This window comes from Schistocerca piceifrons, chromosome X (genome assembly GCF_021461385.2).
Source record: "Schistocerca piceifrons isolate TAMUIC-IGC-003096 chromosome X, iqSchPice1.1, whole genome shotgun sequence".
NCBI lineage: Eukaryota > Metazoa > Arthropoda > Insecta > Orthoptera > Acrididae > Schistocerca > Schistocerca piceifrons.
This window is the reverse complement of record NC_060149.1, coordinates 72,067,106-72,087,416: the sequence shown is the minus strand read 5'-3', so window position 1 is coordinate 72,087,416 and position 20,311 is coordinate 72,067,106. Positions and strand designations below refer to the sequence as shown.

The 20,311-nt window shown below is 40.4% G+C and overlaps 1 protein-coding gene across 1 annotated transcript in view; it reads left to right on the top strand.

Moving 5' to 3' along the window:
• Positions 1–20,311, top strand: part of LOC124722180 (dynein axonemal heavy chain 5) — an 843,802-nt gene that overhangs the window by 803,423 nt on the left and 20,068 nt on the right. The window contains exon 72 of the mRNA XM_047247380.1: positions 15,879–16,091. Within this exon, the coding sequence (XP_047103336.1) occupies positions 15,879–16,091 (213 nt within the window). The remainder of the gene's footprint in view (positions 1–15,878; positions 16,092–20,311) is intronic.

Here is a 20,311-nt window from a genome sequence, read left to right as displayed (position 1 = left end):
TGCAGTCACGTCATCAACACAGATTTTCTGTGAATGTTTGGGCAGGCATTGTTGGTGATGTCTTGATTGGGCCCCATGCTCTTCCACCTACGATCAATGGAGCACATTATCATGATTTCATACGGGATACTCTATCTGTGCTGCTAGAACATGTGCCTTTACAAGTACGACACAACATGTGGTTCATGCACGATGGAGCTCCTGCACATTTCAGTCAAAGTGTTCGTACGCTTCTCAACAACAGATTCTGTGACCGATGGATTGGTAGAGGCGGACCAAGTCCATGGCCTCCACGCTCTCCTGACCTCAACCCTCTTGACTTTCATTTATGGGGGCATTTGAAAGCTCTTGTCTACGCAACCCCGGTACCAAATGTACAGTAGAGACTCTTCGTGTTCGTATTGTGGACGGCTGTGATACAATACGCCATTCTCCAGGGCTGCATCAGCGCATCAGGGATTCCATGCGACGGAGGGTGGATGCATGTATCCTCGCTAACGGAGGACATTTTGAACATTTCCAGTAACAAAGTGTTTGAAGTCACGCTGATACGTTCTGTTGCTGTGTGTTTCCATTCCATGATTAATGTGATTTGAAGAGAAGTAATAAAATGAGCTCTAACATGGAAAGTAAGCGTTTCTGGACACATGTACACATTACATATTTTCTTTCTTTGTGTGTGAGGAATGTTTCCTGAAAGTTTGGCCGTGCTCTTTTGTAACACCCTGCATAAAATATAAAGAAGAGCAAAGATTGCATGTGCAGATGGTGATCACAAATTCCGGAGAAAGGGAGTTACAATTGTGTTCATTAAATCACTTAATACTAAGGCTTGCTGCGGAGTAATGAATTCGAATATTTTATTCTGTGCTCAGTATCAGTTGAAATATTACTGTCTCGACTTTCCAGCTTCACTGACCCAGGTTGCGCTCCTCTGTCAGTAGAGGGCTCTGAATTGTATCATGTAACATGGCAGTGTGAAACATAACTCCATGGGTGTGAGAGAAACAGCACGCTGTAATCAAGTTACTGACCACGGAAAACGTGCCTCCAATTGAATCCACACAAGAATGAAAGCTGTATACAGTGTTGATTGTAGTGAGATCAGTAATGTGCGACATTGCGTTGCCCATGCTTGTAATGAAGGCACAGTGGGAATAGTCTCAACGTGTGTGACAGAGCTCAGAGTGGACGATGGCGTATGGCAACCAAAAAGACTCATCCACATCGGACTGATGACCTCAGCAGAGAAAATCGTCGGGTGACACGGACAGAGCTCTCAGGTTACTGCAGCATGTCACAAGAGCTTGTACTGCCCATCATTGCAGAACTGCAGTACAGAAAACTGTGTGCATGTTGGGTGCTTTGAATGCTCACTCCTGAAATGAAACAGAGGAGACTGGACATCTGTCTACAGTTTCTGTTGCGATTTGTGGGTCAGGATGAGTGGTTACTTAACAACATTGTGACAGATGATGGAGGCTGGGTTCACCATTTTGACACCGAAAACAAGAGAGCATCAATGAAGTTCTGCCACAAAGGATCACCGACGCTAAAAAAGTTCAAGAGTATGCCATCAGGAGGCAACGTCATTCTCACAGCGTTCTGGGATAAGGCATCACCATAACAGTGCAAGGTACTGTGTGTCTGTAAGAACACTGAAATCATGAGCTCGGAAAAGTCGTCCACAGATGGAGCGTCCAATCCGACGTCTTGGGTTCACTGTCATCTATCATCCTCCATACAATACCACCTTGACCCCATCCTATTTTGATCTGTTTACAAACCTTAAAGAAAATCTTCGAGGACTTCACTTTGACAGTGATGAATCTGTTCAAGCAGAGATAAGGTTCACGGTAAATGATGACAGCCAGAACAGTTGCAGAGTAAAGATTTATTAAAATTCTTGACCACGTTTTCTATATACATAAATATACCTTCATCAGAAATAAAATACCTAAAATTACATCTTGCAATGGAGATTAATAAAACAATTGTGCCAAAGGCGTCGTCAGTAGTTAAAACATCATCTCCATTTATACAACACGATTATGGACAGAGGGTCGATGCGAACAGAGCTTAGCATCAGTACTTCGCCTATGAACTCATCCTGACACATGTCTTTCCACTATTAAAGTACATACATGTCTTTTTTAAAGCTGTGTTTGCTGTACCCTACACCAATTCCCCCTCTTCCACCTGTGTGGAGGAGTAAATTTATACTGCAGATTCGTGTTATTCCACGAATGTTAAGAATATTAGTCAACTTAAACCATTCCCTAATGGGGAGGTGAGAGAAGGGGACTTACTTTGTCGGTGACTTTTGCATACTAAAACAGTGGGCCCCATTGTCTTGGAACCCACCTTGCCCTACTAGTGCTAACTGCATGTAACTCATATCATTTTATCTCTACTTATAACAAATCCTTCTCACTGGTAGAAGTTTGGCGCTTGGCCTTTGGGTTGTTGGTTCGAATCCTGATGATAGAAGAAATTTCAGTCATCAGTATTTGGTTGGCTAGGGACTTGGAGGCATCTGTGTACAGTTTCTGATCACCAGGCCATGTGCTGATGTGCTGAGTTAAATCCCAAACCTCTCCATAGTGATTTTCTCTGCCTCGTGATGGCTGGGTGTTGTGTGCTGTCCTTAGGTTAGTTAGGTTTAAGCAGTTCTAAGTTCTAGGGTACTGATGACCATCGATGTTAAGTCCCATAGTGCTCAGAGCCATTTGAACCATTTTCTCCATAGTGTCTTGTACGGAGAGGTCATCAAGACACTTCTGATGGTGGACCATCCACCTGATGTCGATTTTACGATTCATAGGACTATTTGCCAACAGTAAGCTAAATCCTATAACTTCGTTTCACATTGATAATTATCTGTAACAACACAAACACGATGCTACACCTCACAACCACTCAACTTAGTAATCCACGCGATACAGATAATCATCTTGTAAATTTTCTAGTTTCATCATCTCCATTTATTGATTCTTTCAATGACATTGCTATTGCAGATCTGTAGCTATGAGATACGAAGTAAAAAGATGACTGCTGGATATAAGGTCCACCTGTTATGCAAACAAGTGTTTTTCCATATAAACCCAAACAAGTTTCACCACCTTTATGTCACTGTCAGCGGGTACTCTTTATTTAGTTCTTAATGTTCTACATTATTGTGTTATGTAGTACTCTCCCTAAATTATTGGATATAGGTATCTCTTCATAGTTAGCATTCAAGAATCCTTTCTTAACTGCATTTTCATGTGTTGGTGGGATGCATACAAAGACACACCACTCTTAATTTCACGGAAATTAACTCATAGATAACGCTTTTCCACTGTCCGAAACACAGTGTTGATGTTGCTGCAGTGTTTCCAGTCCCTGTCCTTTAACAGTTAGTTACATCTGTGATGATCTTGTTAGCTCAGCGTTGGACAGTACTCACATCTGTGAAAACTATGCTAGGTCAGTGTAAGCTAACTCCTGCAAGTGCAGCTGGGGTGTTTCATGACAGATTTCAATTTCACGAGACAAACAGCTATATGTTACTGAACTGTCTGTGCCAGATCCTCTTCTTCACTAAATGGAGATGTCTCAATTCTCCAGTATCGCTGTCTGATGACATCAATAAACTGTATTCAACAAGTGTCACAGACTGACTATTAAAACATCTGCAAACTTTTCAGGTTTGTGATTCCAGATGGCTCTTAAAATAAATTTTGAAACTTTGCGTCAAAATTATTTTGGGCATAGGAAATTCCAAAAGTGTTTACAGATAAACATGCCATGATAAATGTCGACTTAAACAACGATAATTATTGTTTCAAATAGTCAGTTATAATCGTTTTGTAACCTGAGAAAGACCATGTGAGCCGTTTGTCTAATTATCTTCCTTATTCGGCGCGTTAATCTTTACAAACATTTCATTTCCTAGAAGTCTGAAACACATGGAAATATTTGAGAAAAACAACAAAAATGTCTCTGTTCATGTGATTCAAGTGGTTGAGTGGTTAAAGAAGGGGGAAAATCGACCATTTTTCATATATGCAGACATTGAATGCTTGCTACGACTATATGTAAATGACACGCACGTGCACAGATCGTATATTATTGTTTTCCACATGTACTGTACGTACAGTGAGAATTGTTCAGACTTTCATCTGTACCAAGGTGCTGACTGTTTGGAATGGCTCAGAAAACAGATTTTATGATAGCTAAAAAAATGGCTCTGAGCACTATGGGACTTAACATCTGTGGTCTTCAGTACCCTAGAACTTAGAACTACTTAAACCTAAATTAACCTAAGGACGTCACACACATCCATGCCCGAGGCAGGATTCGAACCTGCGACCGTAGCGGTCACGCGGTTCCAGACTGAAGCGCCTAGAACCGCACGGCCACACTGGCCGCCCTTATAATAGCTAAGTGCATGAATATTACTTGATGTGAAAGTAGCATTTAGAGCAGCAGCCATTTGCCATATTTGCGAGGAACAGTTCAAGGAAACTGATGTGAAACACAGAGATCATAGTCAGTTTACAGGCAGATTTCTAGGACCTGGCCATGATAACTGTAATTTAAATTTTGAACCTAAATTTACAATTCCTATTGTGTCGCACAACCTGACGAATTGCAATGCTCACTTTATTATTATGAACTTCTGTGAATAAGTGGAAGAAATTGGGCATAATAAAATGGCTGAAAATAGATCCAGCCATGTTTCTGTGATTTAGACAAATATGGAAAGATATAAAATATTTACTAGATTTATCTCAGCGGAACGTCATTGCGATATAAAATTTCGATTTATAGAATCCTTGAACTCCCTGGCGTGTTCTCTGGAAAAATATGTATCATATTTAAAACCTGATGGATTGAAAATAACAAGAAAGAACAGACGCGAATAACCGGCAGAAACCCGATTAATCAACATGACAACGCCTCGCCGGGAAAGCTTGAAGAATTACAAGAAAGTAATTCCCCAATAGTGAACAATTTAATTTGATTAATAAGAAAAGTGTGTTCACATATGAGTATGTAACTGCCAAATCTGTTTCTCGGATGAAGGTGTCTTTCTATATGAGTATGTAACTGAAAATCTGTTTTGTAGATGAACAGTTGCCATCAAGTGAAGCATTAAAAACTTGCTGTCTAGTAAAGCAACTGTCGAACAATATGAATACCAAAGAGCGCGCAAGGTATGGTGTTCGAGTGCAAGACATTAGGAGATTACCACAAATATTATTTGTGTTACTATTAACCTATGTCTTTGAAAATTTCCACACAATTTGCCTCCAAATGTACAAACTGGATCCAGTTCGTTATGTAACTTCACCCAGTTTAGTGTGGGATGCCTTGTTGGAAACTACTAATTTAAAATTGTAATTTATAATGGACATATAACAATTACAATACGTTAAGTGTGGCATCAGATGTGCTATTGTTTACTGGTCACATACACATAATGTTGTAAACAATCGGTCCATGGCTGATTATGACGAAAATAACATAAATCGTAGTGTATATCTCAATGTAAATAGTCTCTACAGCTGGGGAATGATTGAATTACTTCCCACTCTTTGATTTTCCCTGGCTGTCTATGGACTGTTTTGATGTAATGGGCATACCAGACGATTCACCTATAAGTTACATTTTAGAATTATACCCTGAATATCCAGGAACTTCACTCCAGTCTGCCATTATGCCCAGAGAAAATGGTACCAACACCAAGCATCATCAAGCCAGGAGTTGTAAAGAAACTGGTTTACAAATTAAATGATAAAAATTATGTGATTCACTACAGAAATCTGAAACAGTGTCTGAATGATAATTTTATTATAAACAAAATTCGCCTGATATTATCATTCCATCAATCTCCTTGAGTGAATCCGTTCATCATCGTTGGGAAACATATCAATGTAAAAAACAATTTGGAATTTTTTTTCAAACTAATGGATAATAGTGATATTGGCAAAACTATGGATAATGTGCGAAAAATAAGTGGTGTGAAGCGACTAACACGAAAATTTAGATATGGAGATGCTGATCCGATTATTGAAACATGGAATTTTAATGAAAAGTGGGGAGGAGGGAAAAGAGGATGACAGCGACAAAGCCAAAGGTCAAATTTGGTCCTGAATGCCCCTTGCATTCCTTCTAACATCTTGCACTACTAAAGCCCCTTCCTTGTTTACAGCAGGTTTATAAGATGTTTGGTAGCAACAGCCAACATTTTATTAAGCTCAGCAGCCACTTTGATGGTTGAATTCTTCTTATTAAATGTAACACACATCTTTAGTGCTCTCCTGCCTCCATCAGTATGTGTAGTTTTTCCACCAGATCTATGTTTAGCGGACAAAGGTCTCCCATGAACACTGTGTGTTGTCACCTCGTAAAATGCAGAATTAATGACATGATGTCCTTAGAGCACCGTCACCACTATTGATTCACAGAAGAAAATCATTATATGGATCATGACCTTTTTCTTTAAATTTGACAACTAATTTCAGATTGACATAAAGATCATCTTGAGATGAAAAACGTGTTTGTTGCACAGAAGCGAGTAATAAATGAAATATCCGGTGCCGATTCTAGAGCCTCTTGCAGACATTTCTTTGGGCAGTTGAGCATACAGCCTAAACAGTACATTACTTCCTCATAAGTTCGTTGTCAACAATCAGTCACCGTTTGCAAGCAACAGTGAAATTCATGAATATAACACTACGATTTATGATTATTATATATCCATCAGTCAGCCTTAACGTGGCACAAAAAGTAGTGACATATTGTCTTAAAAATCTTTGATCATCCATCCAGAAATATAAGGAACTTAATAGATAATACAGTCATTTAAATGGTCGCCATATTGCCATATTTTTCATTAAGAGAGTGTACTATAATTGTAAAATTGATTCGTGTCACATCATTGTGATTCACGGAGTATGCAGACAATTAAACTAACCTAATATTACGGTATTTTTTTTAATTTTTGCTTCTGGACCGTCTAATTACAACTGAATAAAACACAATTTTCGTGCCATACACGTTTCGCCTTTATTCATTGGAAAAATATGTGCATATTCCAGGCCACTGAAGATGCCTTGCAAAGAATGAAGGTGAAAAGCAAATGGCACGAAAATCATATTTCATTCAGTCGTAATTAGACGGCCAAAAATTAAAAATTATCAAAATACCGTAATATTACAAGCAACTGAGTACGACAAGACTACAAGAGTTGAAGATGAAACTAAACTAAGCTTATTAGTGATAAAAGTCTGTCCAAGAAAGAAGTATAATCAGAAAATTTTGCATTCACCTTCATGTAAATCTTTATCGAGAAATGCAATTGTCTCATCATCGAAAAGTGGTGGCGTTATGCTGGGAACCCAGTTTTCGTCGTCTGACAAACGAGCGTTCTTGTCAGCGCGTTCGTCATCAGCTTGTGAAGAGCGCTTCATTGCTGATCAGATTGAAATGAGAAGGAGCCGTACAGTACTGATTTATATCAGGGCGGCAGGTACACACGTACCGAGAGAAGCAGACATCTGCCTCCGTGCAAATCCAGACAGCGCTGACACTCGTACTTCTCGTGGGAGCGAGAGTAGCACGTGCAGCTCATGTCTGCACGTACCACAACGTATGCGCTTTTCGTGACAGCGGGAGTTAGCCATAGTTCACACTCGTACGACATGGTGACAATTTTGAACTATATGAAGTAAAATCGCCATAACTTCTGAACGGTTTCCGATAGGGCGTTCAAACTGCACGGTTGGCTTCGGGACATTGTGGGAATTAGTGTGGTTTCGTCTAGCGACGAGACCACTTTCATTTGGATGGGTTCGTCAATAAGCAAAATTGGCGCATTTGGGGGACTGAGAATCCTCGTTTCGTGATCGAGAAGTTTCTTCACCCTTAGTGGGTGACTGTGTGGCGTGCAATGTCCAGTCAAGGAATAATTGGTGCGATATTCCTTGATGGCACGGTGACACAGAATGGTACATGGAAGTTTTGGAAGATTATTTCATTCCCATTATCCAAAGTGGCCCTGGTTTCAACGAGATGTGGTTCATGCAAGACGGAGCTCGGCTCCATCGAAGCAGGAGAGTGATTGATGTCCTGGAGGAGCACTTTGGGGACCGCATTCTGGCTATGGGATACCCAGAGGCCACTGGCATGGGCCTCGATTGGGCGCCATATCCTTCGGATCTGAACGCATGCGACTCCATTTTGTGGGGTTGTATTAGAGACACGGTGTACAGCAATAACCGCAAAACCACTGCTGAGCTGCAAACGGCCATTCAAGAGGTCATCGACAGCATCGATATTCCGACACTTCAGTGGGTCATGCACAATTTCGCTATTCGTCTCGCCACATCATCGTCAATGATGGCAGGCATATCGAACATGTTAAAACCTTAATCCGAATATCTGTAGTGACATCTACATGTTGAATATAGTGTGTGCATGCCGTAGTTTGTAACTAATTTCTCGCATAGTTCAATAATTGTTACTCTGTACGTGAAAGCCGACACGGTTGACTGGTACTACGTGTATATTCACAGTACTTCTAATCCAATGCTTCTTCACGTGGTGCACATAAAACCTGTAAGTGAGGAAGCGGAAAATAGGAAGTGAATAAACAAACATTTTTTTAAAAAAGAAACGATAGGTGTGGTACTTTCCACATCAAATCATGCAGCACAATTTTATGCTCTTCTTCTCCCTGTGTTAGAATGTCCGAGTTGTTATCTGTAGGGCTTCGAATTAGAATCAGCTCCTGCTTAGCGTTCATCAGAATTCGATTGCTGTCTTCAAAGAGACCCGTGAGCGGAGGCATGCACTAAAAAAGTTATCTATCGATCCGTCTATGAATCACCCTGCATTTTGTAAAGCATTCAGAGCCGATGTTGTTGCAGAGGCGTATGTCTTGAGCGTAGATATGATCCCCATCTTTCTGGTGCGGTTATTTCAACTCAGTTAAACTCGCATCTTATTTATTGAAACAGCAAGGGGAATTCATTACGTGTAAGGCGTGAATTTACTGGTTGGCCGTGGCTTTCTTAGGTGTAAATATCCCCTCCAAATATAGTAAGCTTTTGCTTGGAAGTGTCAGTACTTGTTGATGCTGAATAATAATTCATAGCTATCATTATTATTAAACATTTCTGAGTCAGACGGTTAGTGGGAATAACACTCCTGGCTCATGATACGCTCATCGTATTGAACTGGATTCGTTACTTCGAGTGATGTCACTGCAAGGTTTCAATCCGACGGATTTAATATACTCGTAATTCTTGCGTGTAATCGCGTTCTGCTTCCGTGCAAAGTGGTCTTCTGATGATTGTTCAAATGTGTGTGAAATCTTATGGGACTTAACTGCTATGGTCATCAGTCCCTAAACTTACACACTACTTAACCTAAATTATCCTAAGCACAAACACACACACCCATGCCCGAGGGAGGACTCGAACCTCCGCCGCTTCTGATGATTATGTAAGCCATATTTATACTTAATACCCATAATTTTGCTTCAGATGAAGACACACTATAATCACAGTCTAATATATACAGTTGCGACACTTACTGCTGTGAAAGTTGTTACCATTTGACAGTTCAAGTGACACTAGCGCTCCTAGCGGCCAGAAAGCTCGCCTTCCTCTGACAGCAGATGCGAAGTAAAAATAATGTTTGTTTTTAATTCGTTTTGTACGTAATTTACAAAATAGTTAATATATTTTTGCGTCACAAGTGTTAGGAGAACAGCGAGAGACATAAATGATCGTGAAATATAAGTAAACAGAGCACAAACTATTGAATGAAGTGACATAATCTGCAACATATTCTTGAAGAAATAATTAAGAAGTAGCATACAGTCGCACTTATTCCAATGAAAGTAAGAGAATACACACTGTATATCCCACATATGAAGTATATAGATGATCTTCCTTGTGTAAAAATTAAGCGACACATCACTTTTCATTACATTCTGCTTTGCAGGAAGCCTGCTTCCAAAAATACAATTTCCGTCTTATTCTTTGTGGTATCAGGTTATCTCAATAAAAAGTATGACTGTTTTAAAACTTTATTATATTCCATTGATACATTTAACGAAAATAAAATTAAATGAATGAGTCAGTCCTAACACTTTAGCAACCCAAATGAGCCAGCTTCATCACTTTTTTATTTCTTCTCTTGCTTCTACAGATTAAGTCTTGATTCCTGAATTTAATAATGTAAAAGAGCCTCACTTTCACAAATAGTGTTATTAACAGCAGCTTGGTTTCATAACAGCACCCAGGTGGAAAATTTGAAAATTTGGGATGTCCATCAACATGTTCACAAAGAAAGCACCACAATTACTTATGTGAGCATATTCATCAAAAGTAGAAGTCATCTTAGTCTCACAATGAGTTAAAAATTCTGTGACATCTTCTGTACAAATAAATAGGCTTCCAAAGTTGCCTTCATAACTTTTAAAATGACAATAAACTTTGTCATTTGCATATAAGTCTTGGCTGCCAGCTACAAGTACTGTCCTACATTTATAACACTCATGAATTGTAAGCAGTTTCTTTAATACATAACCAAACACGTATGTCATGCTGTTTGCCTCTCCGAGGTCTGTTTGAACTTCCACATTTGGTAGTCTGATCACTGAACTCGTGTCACTGATGTCCAACAGTGGTGAAACAAGTAATTTGGGCGCTGCTTTCATATCCACTATTGTCTGACCCCAGCTGATCCCCTCACAATTGGAGGTAGCTGCAATATGTGTGTTCATTAATTTGCTTAAACCACAATTATTGAATGCAGCACAAAACTGTCGTGGTGATGGGTTGCTACAAAAACCACCTTTATGCCTTATCACTGAGAAAAAGTTTTCCAGTGGATCTTGATTAATTTTGCGTGTTAATAAATATAACTTGGTTCCATCCAAAACGTCATCAACAAACATGTTCAAAGCGCTTATGTTACCCAGAAGTCATTTAACACACTTAATCCTAGATGAAAAATCTTTCCCATCAACATCTACAAATTTCCATGACTGTATCCATGGCTTCAGTGTCTTTAATATTTCTAAATGTCTTGAGGCACTTGTAATGCAGTTCCTTAAGGATACAGGCCCTTTAACACTATATGCATTAAATGTGTCAAATATATCGTTTACTTTTTGGCAAAAATCTGCAGTAGCAGTAGCAGATGATGATATGGTGCCACAAGTAACAAGTGTCTCAATGCCTGCTGCTACTGTATGACTCAACACACGAACTGCAGTGCTTACCTTCACTTTTGAAAATGCTGGCAGTTGGACAGCTCTTTTAGTGAGCTTGGGGGCCAACTTGTACTTCCTTTCACAATCATTTGAGTACAACTGACAAATGTCCTTCCATGAAGCAGTGCCAATCCCTCCTTCGTATGTTGTGTGGATAATGTTATACCTGAATAAATTATTACGTATGCTTTTTATCAAGTGTGGGGTGTCATAAAAAAGTAGATCTTACTCCCTTCGTGTACTAAGCATGGATTAACTGGTGTGATACCCAGTATGTTCCTCCACTCCACAAAATTCGAGCCTTGGTCAATCACACATGGTTTTACAACCAAACCAACCTCTGTGAGTTTTTTGACAACTTCAAAAAATATGCACGTCAGATGGGTGGCTCCTACTGGTCCTTTGGAGAAATAATATACTAATGGCTGTTTAAAATTTGAGAAGATGCCGTTAATCATTATAACTAATGCAGTATTGGCAACCACAGATGTACGTATGAAACCCATGTCTTCAAATCCAATAACACGATCCCTAGGGCTGTCATATATCAAATTTTCCATTAGTGACATCTCATCCATAGACAAATTAACAATTATATCAGTTTCTGGTAACTGCTGCACTTTCTGCTTTAAAAGATGAAATATGTTATTATTTATCCCACAATTTAATTGTATATCTTCCACATACCTTTGTAAGGTACGTACTGATGGAAGGCTAAAACAGTGTGATAAAAAACTGTATGCCTGAGTACTATAATACAACAAATTAAGTGCAAATAATTTAGTTTCATATTTCCATCTCGCACGTTTTCCGTTCAGTGGTATACTGATTTGGCTCATAAATAAATCGAGAGCATCTTTTTTCAAGTACTTGGAACCAATACTTTTTAAAATGAGCTTGTCCTTTTGTATTTGTGTCTTGTGACGTTGTGGTTGCAGTTTATTCTTACGATGGACACTTTCCTTGTCACGTAGTAATTTTGTACGAAGTCTAATGATTTGCACATTTTTACGTTTCACACGATTTTCCAACACGCGAATAATTTCACGTAATCTAAGCATTTCACCTTCAAAAGATGTCTGTGTTGCAGATTCCGTTGTTAGTGATTTTATATGTGTCTCTCGTGTAGTAACACTTGTGGTAGCTGTTTCTTCTGTGTCAGGAGACAGTTTTATTGTTTTTGCAGTAACACTTTCACGTTTGTATGGCAATTTTCTCTTCATCGTTACTAGTTGTGGCTCGTTCGGCACGTCAAATAACATAGGAACTGCATTCCACACCAATGTCTTCTTTTCCGCGCTCATGAACTGGTTTGACTCGAAATGTAACGCACAAAACTTCACGTTATTGTGCAAATAAAGGACATCTTTTTGCAGTAGGTCCTGTCTTCTACTATTTATTAACCATTTCTTGCTCCTAAAAAAGAAAAACAAAGTCAGTAATTCAATACAGTCAGAAAAAAATCGTAAATAAAGAGCGCTCTAATGTGATGTTTCATACCTCTCAGGGTCCTTAGGAAACCTGAAGAATGACAAATGTGGTGTCTTCTTACTATTATTACTGCAATTCATTGCGCTACATACGCTGCTTTTCGTAAATACCATCTTAAAAATGAATATAAACGATACTGTTTACATTTACTGAATACCGTATTCAGCAGCGTAGCTTCTCCACCGCTTGGGGCGCTGTTGTCGCTGTGTATAACAAAAATCAGCGAGAGTGTTGCGACTGTATATATTAGACTGTGCTATAATTTTTTCACCGAGAAAATCAACTGCATTCGCATTCTGAAATACGATATCCAGCTCGAGATGATGTAGTACCTGAACAATCGCTGGAAGATATATTACATTACTGGGAACCTCTGCAATTTTACAACCAGGGCCAGCTCTTTAAAAGAATGCATACATAGTTTGGACTAATCTGTCTTTAAGGTACGAGTTCGCCATGATATCACACTTTACACGAATCGTATTGACTGGTAGTTTGTCCACTCGTTGATTTGACTCGTAAATTTTATCAGTATTATGCTGCAGCGCTTGTCCCCTCGAGAAATTTAGTAGCGATCCTGTTGAACGTTGGTCGCTAAAGTCCACTGTCTCTTCTGTGGTTTTACTCTGTTTTCAGCTATATGCAAAAGTTAATACGTTTAGTATTAGCGTTTGCATATAGCTGAAATCCTATTATAAATTGTTTCATATGCCCTTTTAGATCGTCAGTGTCGTAGTAGCCATGAGGAATTACGAGTTCCCCACTCCCTAGATGCATTTTATTATTTATCTCGGTAACATTAGCTACGCTGTTGTATGTTTCCAGGCCGATCAGTGCGATACTCCACTTCCATCTGCTCAGATCTACAGGAGGAGAGTAATTCATTTTTAATTTAGACTAACGTTCTTTTAGATTCAGAATGAACGACATCGCATCTTAACCTCAAATGATGCAGTGACATGCATACTGCTTGTTTTTATGCAGTTGTCAGGAGAGACACTAGGCGGAAATATCCACAGAGTAATGAACATCTCAGAACGCTTTCACCGTCAACAATACCGTCACCGTGCATCTATTTCAGGCTCTCCAGCGTTTGAAGCATGCAGTTCAAATGGCTCTGAGCAATATGGGACTTAACTTCTGAGGTCATCTGTCCCCTAGAACCTAGAACTACTTAAACCTAATTAACCTAAGGACATCACACACATCCACGCCCGAGGCAGGATTCGAACCTGCGACCGTAGCGGTCGCGCGGTCCCAGACTGTAGCGCCTAGAACCGCTCGGCCACCTCGGCCGGCGAAGCATGCAGTACTCACCGTTGCGTGCAATTCAGATGTGTCTTGCTACCGTAAAAATGGAGACAGGCGCCATACATACAGCAAATAACTAAATTTTTTCGTTAATTTTATGGTGAAATCAGCGAACATTGTGCCAAAGTCAATTAAATCTCCACCTAAACAAGTCTAACCTCACTCTGCAGGTATGATCTTATGCTTGTTACAACTAATATTGTACCAAAAGACCCCACCATACTACTTCAATTAGAAAGACATCGAAACAATTTTTGAAAACAGCGAATATTGTACTGAAATCACTGAAAATTTGGACTTACAGCAGTGTAAACCTTCCTATCCCGATGCTTTCGAAACGAATATTGTGCCCTCATCACTGAGTTTTGCGTTGCAAATAGCGCATATAGTGCCGATATCAATTAAATTTGCACCTAAATAAGTGCAATCTCACTTTCTAAGTGTGATCTTATGCTTTTAAAATGAATATTGTACCGAGAGCATTGAATTTCGCCATATCGGTCCACCTGTTTTCACACCCAATATAGTGTCGTGATTCTGTGTTGCATGGACTGGGCAAGCTTCTGATGGTTTATTTATTTAATCCTATGGCTAGGGCCCCTCGCCGGGCAGGCCGTTCGCCGAGTGCCGGTCTTTCTATTTGACGCCACTTCGGCGACCTGAAGTCGATGAGGATGAGAGGATGATGACGAGGACAGCACAACACCCAGTCCCTGGGCGGAGAAAATTCCCCGACCCAGTAGGGAATCGAACCTGGGCCCAGAGTATTGACAATCCGTCACGCTGACCGTTCAACTACCGGGGGCGGACGTCCTTTTGGATTGAAAGAAATGAAATATATGTTGATGTTATTCTGTCTCCTGAAAGGACAGAATTGAACATCCGACTAGCACTAGCGCTATAGACCTTCGGTTGTATGCATCAACTTAACGATACTTCACATAGTAGATTTTGCATTTATACTATAATTTTGAACTCGCATAACAGGTGTAGTTCTGACATATTATACGACTATCCATTGAATCATCACGTTAAGGTGCTCTCATTTCTGCACAGATAGGAAAACCACAGCAGCTAGAAAACTGAGAGTTCCACACACAATTTGACGAACAGTGATATAACGGCTTGTTTATGGTTCCTAGAAATCTAAGTCTTCTTCAAATGCTCAAATGTGTGTGAATTCCTAAGTGACCAAACTGCTGAGTTCATCGCTCCCTAGACTTACACACTACTTAAACTTATGCTAAGAACAATACACACACACCCATGCCCGGGGGAGGACTCGAATTCCGGCGGGAGCGGCCGCGCAATCTGTGACATAGCGCCTCTAACCGCGTGGCCACTCAGCGCGGCAAATCTAATTCTTCCGTCCATCCACAAAAGTTAGTAGCAACTAACTAGTAAAGAAATAGGTGTGTATTTATTGGTTTACAAAGATTCAATGTATATAACCGTGCTAAATTCACATCGTCATAAAAAGTCGTACTGTAATTATATTGAGAGAACATCGACATACACCAAATTTTTGTCCCTTGAATTACGTCCTATACGAGTTTAATGTTTACGAAAAAGTGAAATTACATTCCTTAGGATTTGTTTTTTACTTTTCATGGACAACAACTTTATCTTCAACACAATTCTCAAAGGTTTGTGTTTTCTTTCTACAGTGACTTGGATTATTTCGTAGCAAATTAAGATGACGGTGTTTACTCATATGTACTGTGTATTACTACTACGCGGTGGACTGTATGTAGTGACAGTAATGAAGAGAATTGTGAAGATAATGTTTGTTACCTTGCAGGTGAAAGAAGCATTACAGAGAATGGGTGCGCTTCTGCCCATGAACATATTCCTCCGTCAAGAAATAGACCGCATCCAGCGCGTCATTCGTACAGTGCAGACAACGCTATGTGACCTGAAGCTTGCTATTGATGGAACGATCGTCATGAGCCAGGGACTTCGTCAGTCGCTGGATGCTATGTACGACGCTCGTATTCCGGAAAGCTGGCAGAAGGTATGACGTGAACAATGTTACAAACATGCTCTGTTGTTATGCTTCCTGTTACCTGTGGCTAAGATATCAACAAATATTCTCGTCTGCACACAGAAGTGCACTTTTAATTTGCGTCATTTGTTGCTGCCCAAAATTTTTGTTTAAGCCTTTCAGTAATACACTGGTAATGAAAGTTCTTGAAACTAACTTCATGTTAAGGAATATGTCTCCAGCAGGATGAGAAGACTTTTTTGTGCGCCTCTTTGGATTTACCAGCATGAACGTGGCCACTGTCGCTGCCTTTCATGACCTAAAAACAGACCGATATTATATCTTGAAACAACGTAAGCGGAAATAGAGGCAAGCATTGCTATGAGAGATCATTAGGGTCGACGGTAGGAAAAGTCGTACCGGAATTTCGTTAGAAACAACTTGTGAAACCATACTCAAGAGTAACTTGGAATAACAGTTTCCATTCAAAACTTAGAAGATCATGAACTTAAATTAATGTAAATGTATTTTTAATTAAATGCGAGGGGCGTTTGAAAAGTCCGTGCAAAGCCGGAGAAATGGCACTACCGGCGCGTATCGAGGTCATGTTTAGTTAGTAGCATCTTTGGAAAGAACGCACACCAAGTTTCAGCCATATTGGTCTATTTCTCTGTGTTTGGCATTCGTGTGAATCAAGGAAGTCGAGTGATTGTCAAAAAATGGGCGAAAAACAATTTTGTGTGGTGGTTAAAGATTACTTTATGAAAGACAAAACGCCTCAGGAGACTAAAGAGAAGCTTGACAAACATTACTGTGACTCTGCACCTTCGATTAGAACAGTTTATAAGTGGTTTCAAAATTTTCGGAGTGGCCATATGGGCACAAGTGAAGCTTAACGTTCTGGACACCCTGTGGAGGTTACGACTCCAGAAATCATTGATAAAATCCATGATATGATGATAGATGACAGAAGAGTTAAGATGCGTGAGATTACTAGTGTTGTGGGCATCTCGGGTGAACGGGTACATAATATTTTGCATAAACATTTGGACATGAGAAAGATATCCGCAAGATGGGTTCCGCGATTGCTCACGCTTGACCAAAACCGGAATCGTGTGAAGTGTTGCAAGGATAATTTGCACCTGTTCAGGAAGAATCCGCAGGACTTTAAGCATCGTTTCGTCACTGTGGATGAAGCATCGATACATTACTATAATCCTGAGACCAAATAACAATCTCAACAATGGGTTACCAAGGGAGAATCTGCACCAAAAAAGGTGAAGACCATTCCTTCGATCGGAAAGGTTACGGCTACTGTCTTTTGGGATTCGTAAGGGATAATCCTCATCGACTATCCGGAAAAGGGTAAAACTATTACAGGTGCATATTATTCATCGTTACTGGACCGTTTGAAAACCGAGCTGCAAAAAAAAAAAAAAAAAAAAAAAAAACGCCGGCGATTGGACCGCAAAAAAAGCCCTTTTCCATCACGACAGTGCACCAGCACACACCTCAGCAGTTGTGGTCGCAAAATTAATGGAAATAGGATTCCAACTCGTTTCACATCCCCCCTATTCTCCAGACTTGGCTCCCTCGGAGTACTATTTGTTCCCCAATTTGAAGAAATGGCTGGCGGGACAAAGATTTTATTCAAACGAGGAGGTGAAATCAGCAACTAATAGCTATTTTGCAGACTTTGACAATTCCTATTATTCGGAAGGGATCAACAAATTAGAACATCGTTGGACGAAGTGTATAAGTGTAAAAGGAGACTATGTCGAAAAATAATAAAGGTTTAACCCAAACACGTAAGTAGTTTTTGTTTTTGCACGGACTTTTCAAACTCCCCTCGTATATATTTTATATTATGTAGAACTTTTGTTTCTGGTTTATAATGTTTCCTACCTAAACAAGCAGAATAGAAATCAACGTTAATTTCTGGTGCAAGAGCAGGTATTTAGTAAAGACGGTGCATTTCAGAGTACACTTTGCCCTGGCAGACTCATGTGCATGTTCCGTGCAGGATAACATAATACAGTCACAGCCGCGCGGAATGGCCGCGGGTTTGAGACGCTATGTCACGGATTGCGCGGCCTCTCCCGTCGGAGGTTCGAATCCTCCCTCGGGCATTAGTGTGTGTTTGTTGTTCTTAGCATAAGTTATTTTAAGTAGTGTGTTAAGTCCTGCGACCGATGACCTCAGCAGTTTGGTCCCTTAGTAAATCACACACAATCCAGTCACACCGTCACATTCAGATAGTTGGAAGAGGCCAGTATGTGGCAGTTTAGGAAACACTTTCAGTCGGTCCTATGCCGTTGTCCTATTAGAGACTGGTTTACCGAATGATCCATATTGGATCGGTACGTTGTCGTCATGTTGGCTGAAGACACCAGGTCGCAAAGTAGTTACTTCCAGATCGTGTCAACACGTCATGCTGAGATCACATTTAGGCGCTGTTCTACGGCCAGAGAACATTCCAAGGTAACATTACAACTCTACCAACAATATCTGCTCAGTTCGATGTTTTCTATTCTGACTCACTCATTTGTAGTGATTTCCAATGTTACTCATTTCTTTCACACTGTTTAATAAGATCGCGAATTGGCCTTCTTACTTCGGCTCGTTCGTGTGAATTTCTTGTTCATTTTGCTCTGCATATTAAAAGAGTGATGTCTTGACGTGAGGTTTTCGTTATTACAGTATTAGCATTTTTGTGTTTTTAATGGCAGCTTATCCCCTTTCTTTGTTATGAGTGCCAATAATTTATTTGTGTTGTCAATGTACCATTCATCCAGACTGAGCACCATTATATATTCTATTGTGAAATATTTTCGTCGCTAACTTGCTGTATTGTTACTCATCCTAACTGTTAGACCCAAGACCACGGTCAAATACTGAATCCAACCCTTTTTAAGTAGATGATGATGTCCAATACACATACCAGCAACTATATTCTTTCTGTTACTGCTTGCCACGAATATCGTCGACGTGCTGTTGAGCTGTAAGGGTGCCCTGGATGACAACCAAAGGGGTCATCTATAAAAAGAAATTGAACCCCACCATCACTCCTAGTTGTTGGGCGGTGTGGCGGGCGACACTCATGTTGGTATCCCACCGCTATCTGGGGCGTCTCGAGACACGTCTTCGGCCATGAATCTCATTGACTGGAGTGGAATTGTCTTCAGTGATGAGTCCCGCTTCGAACTGAGCCCCGCTGAATACTGAAGTCGTGTCTGAAGACACGGCAGACAGCGGTAGGATACCAACCTGACTATCGCCCGTCATAGAGACTGCGAGCCAGGAGTGGTGGTCCAGTGCCATTCCTTTTCATAGGAGGACCCCTTTAGTTGTCACCTGTGGCACGGTTATAGCACAGCAGTACGTCAGCGATATTCTACTCCCTGTTTTGTTGTCTTCATGGCAACCCATCTCAGCACGATAATGCCCTCCCACACATGGCGAGAGTTTTTACTGCGTGTCTTCGTGCTTCCCCAACCCTACCTTGGCTAGCCAGGTCGCTGGCTCTCTTCACAGCTGAGGACGTTTGGAGCATTATGGGTAGCGCTCTCCAGTCCTCTTGGGATTTTGACGATGTAACGCTACAGTTGGATAGAATTTGGCACAATATCCGTCAGGAGAACACCGAACAACTCTGTCAATCAGTGTCAAGTCGAGTAACTGCTTGCATAAGGGACAGCGGTTGACCCACGCGTTATTGACTTGCTCAATCTGTGAAGCTCTTTCTCTTGAATAAATCATAAAATTTTTCTGAAACTTTAATCATTTATCCTTATATGTACATCACATCTACCGATTTCCGTCCCATTAGGATAGTCCACTCGATGCTGTTGTTGCCTTTTTTGTCGTAGACTGGATCTAAGACTTTAGAACAGTTGAATCTCAAAGATATTGGACAACAGGTTTATGGCTAGCTTCTGATACGCTTCTTGTGAATGGGTGTGACCTGAGCTTTCTTCCAACGAATGGGCACCGTTTTCTGGTCAAGGTATCTCTGATGGATTATTGTTAAAAGGCGGCTAGCTCAGACGGAAATATGGTATAGAATCTGATAGGGATTCCATCGTGTGCTGAAGCTTTGTTAAATTTTAGCGGTTCCAGCTGTATCTCAACACCACTGACACTAATATCTATATCACTTCTCCTTGCAGCGTTGCCGGGATTATGAAGGAGCAATATTCCTGGATAATTCTGCATCGTTGTTGTCATTGCTAAGTGGGAGATACATGATC